The sequence below is a fragment of the Gymnoscopelus microlampas genome (assembly GCF_963454915.1).
Source record: "Gymnoscopelus microlampas genome assembly, chromosome: 1".
NCBI classification, from domain to species: Eukaryota; Metazoa; Chordata; class Actinopteri; order Myctophiformes; family Myctophidae; genus Gymnoscopelus; species Gymnoscopelus microlampas.
This window is the reverse complement of record NC_139962.1, coordinates 59192591-59201699: the sequence shown is the minus strand read 5'-3', so window position 1 is coordinate 59201699 and position 9109 is coordinate 59192591. Positions and strand designations below refer to the sequence as shown.

General features: G+C 41.8%; 1 protein-coding gene across 1 annotated transcript; it reads left to right on the top strand.

Annotated features, from left to right (window-relative positions):
- Nucleotides 1-2512: 2512 nt before the first annotated feature.
- Nucleotides 2513-8501, top strand: rnf224 (ring finger protein 224; the record flags this gene model as incomplete). The annotated part of the gene is made up of 3 exons (XM_084055807.1): nucleotides 2513-2546; nucleotides 6404-6640; nucleotides 8130-8501. Exons 2-3 carry the CDS (start codon nucleotides 6404-6406, stop codon nucleotides 8499-8501), a joined length of 609 nt encoding a protein of 202 aa, XP_083911933.1. The 5' UTR covers nucleotides 2513-2546.
- Nucleotides 8502-9109: the final 608 nt, after the last annotated feature.

Below are 9109 nucleotides of genomic sequence, written 5' to 3'. Positions count from 1 at the left end.
TCTAAAGACGGTTTTGAAGACTTGTAATCACTTAAGACCTTTTATTGATTGATTCAATACTTTATGAACAGTTTGCTAAAAAGTACAGATATACACTGTACAGTTATACAATAATGCTAAAAGGACAACACATGATGAAGCCCTGAGGGCTTGTTTCCAGTGTGGTCCTGTCTATTCAATTCATCAAGACATATAAAGATATACAACACTGTACAAGTGTACTACATACAGTAAGTGTACTTTGTCGTACAATGAATAGCGAAAAATAATAGCCAAGCTACAAGCTGACAATGTATGGCACCGCTACAGTATGCCTTTGTGAGCTTATGGATCTGCCATTTCTATCAGATTTTTAAAAATGAACAAAGAACATTTTCTGAAAATGTTTGTGACTAATACTTTGAAGTAAGTGTCCTCTTTCTAGTGGAGATTGTGGTTTTATTGTAGCTATGATTATTATAATTGTCAGACGGAGAGCATATTACAAATGTCCACTGACTGAGGGGGCATGGTGGTGCAGTCGGTAGCGCTGTCGCCTCACAGCTAGAAGGTCCTGGGTTCGATTCCCTCCGGGGACGCTGTGGGCGCTGGGGGCGTGTCTTCTCCTCCGCGTCATCAGCGCCCATACCCTAGGTGGGGTTGGCGAAAGGGCCCACTCTGTGTGGAGTTTGCATGTTCTCCCCGTGTCTCCCAGGGTAGTTAATACCCTCACAAAAACATGTAGTAATCCTGGTCACTATACCGCCTCCCCCATGACAGCCGGGGCGCCTGATGGAGGGGAAGGGAACTGGTTGGAATAACGTGTTCCTTCCACGCGCTATGTCCAACCAGGGAAACTCCCCCCTGTCAGGTGATAAGAAGGCAAGAAGGTCAGTTGGCTCTCATGCATTGAAGGAAGCATGAGCTCGGCCCTGGCCTCCCCAGGCTGTGGGGGACTGGTCTAACGCTGGTGTAGGACTGGTGTAGCGCCCAGGATCACTTAGGAAATTGGCACCGGGTGAAAAAAATGGGTTACAAAAATCGCGGGATAACATTTTTTAACAAAACAAATGTCCACTGACTGGACAATGAAGACGTTCAACTTGAGCTCGACTTCCATCAGCACTAACGGCCCTAATCCGGGATTGTTGTGAAAATACATACATTCACATTGTCACAAAAGTCTGTATTTGCAAATTAGACGGTAACGCTATTTGGAACTCTACCACAATTATAACAGTACTCCAGACGTTGCCAATGTATAGAAACCAATTACAGACCCCAAATAAATCAATAAATATTGGTATACCCTTTATCTGAGCCAATCACCTAGACCAGTTAGCTCTCAATCTTTTTCGTGCCAAGGACCCCCCAATTGACATGTAGTTGGCCCCGGACCCCCATCTGAACATGTTTTGTGCTAGGGACCCCAAGAAGAGAAGAATTGTGTTGAAAAAAAAGCTAAATTATTCAAAAATGTTAAAAAAAATAGATGTACAAGCTCGCAGCACGGCACAAAGTGTCATCATAAAAGGTGAACATTCTGCCAAAAATAGCCGCTCCACACGTTCACAACGTATCGCTTTGTGACGGGTTGGGAGCTTGTAGATCGGCTATTTTTTGGCAAAGATAAAATAGAGGGGAAAAGCCCTGGGGGAACCCGGTCAACGAAGTATAGGCCTATAGGGCAGTGGTTTTCAACCACTGGTCCTTGGACCACCAGTGGTCCTTGAGAGAGTACCAGGGGGTCCCCAGCAAAATGAGTTCATAGCATCACAATCATTTGTAACCACTTAGTTTAGGCTATTCAAAAATAGCAGATCTACAAGCTCATAGCGCGGCACCGAGTGCCGCGCTATGAGCTTGTAGATCTGCTATTTTTGAAAAACCTTGAAAAACTGTGCATATCTTTGATCATTTATATTTTTTAAAGCGAAAATTAACTGATGTCTTTGCTTCTGGGGGGTCCCTGGCACGAAACATTTTCAAATGGGGGTCCGCGGCCAAATGTATATCAATCTAGGGGTCCTTGGCATGAAAAAGGTTGAAAACCACTGCTATAGGGTATAACCACCTAAACCCCGTATGGTTGAGCTAGTGAATTTTCTGTTATTGTGGGGAAAGGTTTAGTTGAAAATAGCCGACCCACACGCTCACAACGCGTCGTAGCGCGATGCATTGTGAGCTTGTTGATCTGCTCTTTGCATCGAAAGCTTTCCCCACGATACGGATGCTGGGGTTTAAGTGGTTAAGGGGTTAACTCACAGAATATAACTGGATCTCTGATTCTGTCTCTTTGGCGGGGCATGCATTTTTAAAGAGATGCGAGCCGAGGAGAAAGTCTTAACCTCTCATTCCAAAGTGTTTGATTTTCATTTGGTTCTCTCTCTCTGTGTGTGTGTGTGTGTGTGTGTGTGTGTGTGTGTCCCAACCAACAAGGACGGCTGTGGTCCATTGAAGTGTGTGGTTCATGAACTTTGGAGACACGGCCTTGGCTGTCTTGTCACAGTGACTGCAGAAACCATGGCAACGACAACATTCCACTGGAGTTATGAAAAAAAGAACTGGTGGGCGTTTTAATTTTTCTTTTACTATCGTAGATTGTTATGTAAGGAATTTGCTGACATCTTGGATAGCATCACGTCAACCAATAATAACCTTGTAGGTCCTAGAAGGAATGTAACGTCACCGATCTAGGATCTGATCCTAGAATCTAGGATCAGATCCTAGATCGGTGACATTACATTCAAGCAGCAGTAGGAGTAATAATTAGTAATAATAATGATATAATTAGTATAACACATTCATGTAATATGTATAATTAAAGGTAGGGACGTAGGGTAATTAAGTGATCTTTTTTTGGTTAAAACAAAACATATTTTGTTAATAGGTTAAAGCTCTATATTGTGATAGTAATCATTGCTATAGAGTGTTTGTTCAGTAACAGGAGTCTCCCTGTCTCTTCAGCTCTTTAATAAACAGAAAATACATTTTCAGGTATAGGTGACAACATTTCAGCCAATCAGGAGAGAGTACCAGGGGGTCCCCAGCGAAATTAGTTAACATAGCGTCACAATCATTTTTAACCACTTAGCTTTGGCTATTCATAAATAGCAGATCTACAAGCTCATAGCGCGGCACCGAGTGCCGCGCTATGAGCTTGTAGATCTGCTATTTTTGAAAAATCTGTATATATGTATTTTTGTGTAAAGTGAACATTTTTAACTCAAATCTTTGCTTCTGGGGGGTCCCTGGCACAAAACATTTTCAGATGGGGGGTCCGCGGGCCAAATGTATATCAATTTAGGGGTCCTTGGCATGAATAAGGTTGAAAACCACTGCTCTTTTGGATAAAATTGGTGATTCCTGACCTGAAAATGCATTCTGTTTTAATAAAGAGCTGGACACTTATTTAACCAAAGAAAATCACTTACCCGACCTTTTAAAATGCGTCTACATAATACATATATGCTCTATACAGTATTTCACATAATGGCAGCGAGTTCATGTATTGTGCATGGTCGTTTTTGTCACTCTATTGTTATGCAACAGTCACCCGGGTTGCCCGTGGTTACATTTACACACATACTTTATCAAATATTCATGTAGGGAAAGTAGAGTATTGGTTTACAGCAGCGGTCTGCCCAGTACGACCAGTCTTTACTGGTCCTCTCCCACAACAGGCTCTCTCAGTGTATTCTGCCATTTGCTTTAACCCTTTAAGACCCGGAACTGTGTCATTTTTAGATTTGAGCTAAGAAAGCATTATTTTACACTTTGGGCCATTCAAAAATAGCAGATATACAAGCTCGTAGCGCGGCACCGAGTGCCGCGATACGAGCTTGTAGATCTGCTATTTTTGAAAAATCGTGAAAATGTGTGCACATCTTTGAATATATATATTTTTTAAAGCGAACATTTTTAACTCAAACCTTTGCTTCTGGGGGGTCCCTGGAACAACATATTTTGATGGGGGTCCGCGGCCAAATACATGTAATTGTGGGGGTACTTGACGTGAAAACGATTGAGCACCACTGATATAGAAACATGCGTTTTTCAGAAAACTGTTGAGATTTAGGAGACATGTAGAATCGGCTTCAGGTCTCAATGGGTTTAATGGGTTGATCGCCTACAGGTTTGTGTTACTGACTGTACCAATGGTTTAAATGCATATCATTGTGTTAACATGTTGTTACTGTCGGGGCAGAAACCTCTTGTCTCCAGATTCAAACCTTTTGTGTTTTTTCGTAAATGAATGCCCTACTTGGTCATACACTACAGTGTCACGCGAAAGCATGCAAAAGTAGCAGATCTGCACGTTTCGAACTTGTACTTGTAGATCTGCTACTTTTGCTACTTTTGAAATTTGAATCCTGAAAAGTAACAGTTTTGGACATAAACCTCATATTATGAGCTTTCCACCCGACAGAGACGATAATATGCATGTAATCATTCACATTGCATAGGTCTACTGTGTTTCTCTTAACGGTTATTATTTGTTCAATGTACTCGGAAGTTATGACCCACAGCAGTGGTGTGTTCAAGGTTGTTTTTCGGAGGTATACGATACTCATTCTTTGCACGACATGCGCGTGGTCTTGGGTATACGCTGGCGCGTTTTCAATGGATGAAATGGTTAGTAGACGGTATACGTTTTTTTTTTCCAAAATCGATTCATTCATTAATCGCGATTCAGACATGGACGATTATAGAATTGATTATAATTATTATTAAAAAAAAATCGATTTTTACATTTAAAAAAAAAAAGATTTTTCCTTCTTCATATCGCTAATTACACAGAGCAGCAGCCATATTTTGGTTGGTTATCAGAATATTGAGAAGCCTTTGTTATAAGTCAGTATTATTTTTTACAAAAAAGGACTTGTTTATTTTCTTGTTGGTTTTCTGCAATTGTTGATGTTGGCAAATACTAACCTTCCAGCTGACAGTGACACTCCCATTAGTTTTTATTATCAATAAAAGATAATGGAAGTAAATTAATCGCAATGATCGCAATTTAATTGAATCGTAGCCCTCTGAAACGCAATCGAATTGAATCGTCAGGTACCTACCAATTTCCGCCACCCTACGTAACGCGGTAGAACACACCACTGACCCACAGTGTTGACACTTTGGCCCCAGGAAGGTGCTAGAGTAGAGGAAAGGTCATGGGGTCATCATTGTCAGGTTTCACTTGAGGGTGGCACGTAGTAAATTCCAAGACAATCCAGCAAGTACTTAACCAACCTGTTTAGACCTGAGGCCTGTTTTAAAAACGCCTTGTAAATCCTGACCTAAGTTTTCTGAAAAACCTCAAATATTTATTACAAAATTACAAAACCATTATGTTGCTATACAGCTGTACATAGCAACAACAACAACAACCCCAAAAAGGGGTTTCCCGTCTTGAAAGGTCTAGCTACAAATGTGGCTTCCCGTCCTAAATGGTTTAAATAATTGTGTTGTGTAAGGTAGGATTTAGAAGGTACAGTGCAATTACAGTACATAAATCAGGGGGTTCAAAACATTTTCGGCCCGAGAGCCAAAAGATACATTTGGTGTCTCCCCTGGACCCAAACTCCCAAACATAAAATGATGAATGAAGAGGTCGGTTAAGTTATATTTTCGTCGCCTTGCTAAACTAATGGCTTAAGTCATTTTTTGAGGAAAATTATATTTTTGCCTAAGTCAGCTCCTCATGACACTGGCCACCTCTGGTAAAATGGCCCATCTCCTAATTGAAAAGGATCATGCTATTCCCGCCCCTTTTAGTACAATGGCCTAAAGGTTGTTACACACCGGGGCGATTTTTTCGTGCGAATAATGCGTTTTTTTTAAAAACCTTATAAAGTCAATGGCTCCGTACATGGAGCGAAAAAGCGAAAAAGCGAAAAAGCGAAGCGAAAAAGCGTCTTTTAATTATTTGGAACGAGTCCGAATTTTGCGTATATTCGCTATTTTCGCCGGTGTCGCCCGGTGTGTAAGGACCTTTACTCCCTAGTGTGACTTAGGCCAAAATAGGCCTTTTTTTTGGCCTAAGTCACTTGTTTTTGTGACTTAGGCCAAAATAATTGGCAAAGGATTTTGACTAAGTCAGGTTTAATCCTATTTAAACCTATTTAAATCTCTTATGTTACATAACTGACAAACAGTGTTATTTCTATTTAAATAGTCATAATTTGTTATAAACATTTTGTGTGAAATGATTAAGAAATATCCTATATTTTGGATCAGTTTTTAATTTTTCCTGAAAAACTTTTTAAAAAATGACTTCGGCCATTAGTTTACCAAGGCGACGTTTTGTTCAAATAAATGTTATATAGCTCTATATTCCGATAATGAAATGCTATAGAGTGTTTGTTCAGTCTCTCCAGCTCTATAGTAAACAGAAGATGAAACACTCAATCTAAAAACAACTTTTCAGATGGCGGAAGAAGACGAGCCCAACCCGTTCACCGGCCCAGCAGCGGCCCAGCCCGGGGGCTCGGTGACGTTGGACGCGCCGCTGATGCGGCTGCCCGGTGACAGTCCTCCCAAGCTGGACTGCATCGTGTGCTTCGCCGGCTTCAATCTGAGCGACCGCCTGCCTCTGAGACTGTACTGCGGCCACACCTTCTGCCAGGCATGTCTGAAACGACTGGACACGGTCATCAACGATCAGGTTGGTGGAGGAGGAGGAGGGCAAGTTTGGATTTGATGGGAGGTGGGAGATATGGGGGCGACAATTTTTCCTTGTTGAAATAAAATAAATAATAAATCAAAAATAATCCCTCAAAAACCTGCTTTTTGAAGGTTCTCAAACGTTCAACTGAACTTTTTTTTGTTTTTTTATTCCATTTTCCTCACTAATGAACCCTGGCCTGATGCCATGACATGAATTCCCCTCCGGAGGTCAACAAAGGTCTATTTTGGGTTGATGGTCCACATAGCAAAGTGTTGATATTTAATTAGAAAGGCAGAGAATATTTGTCATTGTGCTTCAATTCAAAGGAGCTTTATTGGCATGAGAAAACAACACTTTTGGGACAATTAGCAGCATTTTTCCCTAAACTTAATAACAAAAAGTTGTGCAGAGTGCAGACACAGAAGCTGTGTAGAATCACTAGGTGTCTGCTGGTCCCTGGCGAAACCTTATAGTACAGTCAACCAATTTGATCAATTTACAGTGCGTGTGTGGTAATTAAACAAGCAAAAATGTACAACATGCAACGTACAGATAGCAAACATGCAAGCGCAAACTTAATGTGCAAAAAAACATATCCAAACAAAATCAAGAGTATAAAATTGTAGCCTACAACATTGGTTCTCAAAGTGGGGCCCGGGGACCCCCAGGGGTCCTTGAGATTCAAAACGGCAAAAACAGCAAAAGTAGCAGCTCTTACAAGTTCGAAACGAGCTTGTAGATCTGCTACTTTTCATGCTTTTGTAGTATGATCAAGTAGGGCTTAATTTACAGAAAAGTTAAAAATGCAGGTAAGTTAGTTAGTTAGTTAGTTTCATTTATTGTCCACGTGTGGAAATGTGTCTTCGGTCTCAACAACAGTAAAAAACAAACAGTTACAACAACAACAGCAACAACACACAATTATTTTCTCATGGCAAAAGAAAAGTACAGGACAACAGTGGCAAATACAAAGGAAGAAACAACAAATCTAGCGAGACATTGTATCATTTAGTGCCTTAATGGCATTAGGGATGAAGGAATTTAAAAAAAATGTTACGCTTAGCTTTTGGTACTTTGTACCGTCTACCAGAGGGAAGTAGTTCGAACTCCCTGCAGAGTGGATGAGAGGGGTTGTTTGCTATCTTGACAGCTTTTTTACGAAGTACCTCCTTGTAGATACAGCTTAAATGTTTCTGTCTCTTCCCAATGATTTTTGAGGCTAGGTTCACTATTCGCTGCAGCTTGCCTCTACCTTTTACATTAAGATTGCCATACCACATTGCCATGTTAAAAGTCAAGATTCCCTCTATCAGGTTTTTATAGACTGTTTCCATGATATGCTTGCTCACTCTAAAGGAGTTGAGCTTGCGTAGTAGGTGGAGGCGTTGGTTACAAGTCTTAAAAAATATGGTCAGTATTTTCACTGAAATTGAGGTTCCTGCCCCGACAGCAACGATACATACATCTCTTTTCTCGTCCTCTATAGATGTGGATCCCCTGTCCTCAGTGCCGTCAGAACACTCCTCTGCCCAGAGTGGGAACCAGCGGCCTGGACCTGGACTTGGCTTACTTCCTGGCCGTCAAAGCGGAGCTGGACCCCTGTCCCTCCCAGGCCTCCCCGGGCAGGTCCAGACGAGCGGGACAGGGGGGGGGCACGCTGGCCGCCGGACTCCCCGTCTGCTGGGACGATGAGAAGCTGTGGTCGGGGAAGTCCGGTGTGGTGGACAACATCCCGCCGTCTGAATCAGCCGCCTGGCCGCGCGGCGGATTGGCCGAACCCAGGTTCCATCGCTATAGCAACTGTTGCCCGGCGTCCCTGTGGTTCTGTTGCATGTTCTGCTGCCCGGGCCGATGCTAGGGGGGGCCGCGCTTATGGGGGTTTGCGATACTGTAGGGCTAAACCACAATGCTGCGAATCCTATATTCTCTGAATTTGTATTTTTAAATAGGCTGATTAATTGACCACACATATGAAGTTAAACAACTAAATTATATCCAAACGCTATCTTAAAAGTAAATTCCGTGCCTCAAAAAAGAAGTTTGAGAGCGCTTTAAAGTTTTAAAACCGAAAGTAAAAACAATGGCTGCCGTTCCATTTTTGTCAGCTGCACACTCGGTTCCATTCGGTTTCACTCAAACTCGCCACACGGACACGGGACGCGCACATGCGTGCGTTTCATTTACGTCCCGGACAGAGCCGGATACCCGGATGTCAAAACATAAATAGTAGGGAAAATACGGATTTCAGAAAGAGGACTGTGTTTCAATGCAGGAAAACACTCCAGCATCATTATATAGTGACTGATAGAGGGGGAAAAAATGCAAAATATATATATATGAATATTTTGAAATTTAGGCTTAAAGTTACCTAGAATCCCTTTAATGACTAGTATTACAAATGAAAGGTGTAAAAGTTGGAGATCCTTTTGAGGATGAAGATTTGTTTTAAAAGTCTGTCAGATCTCA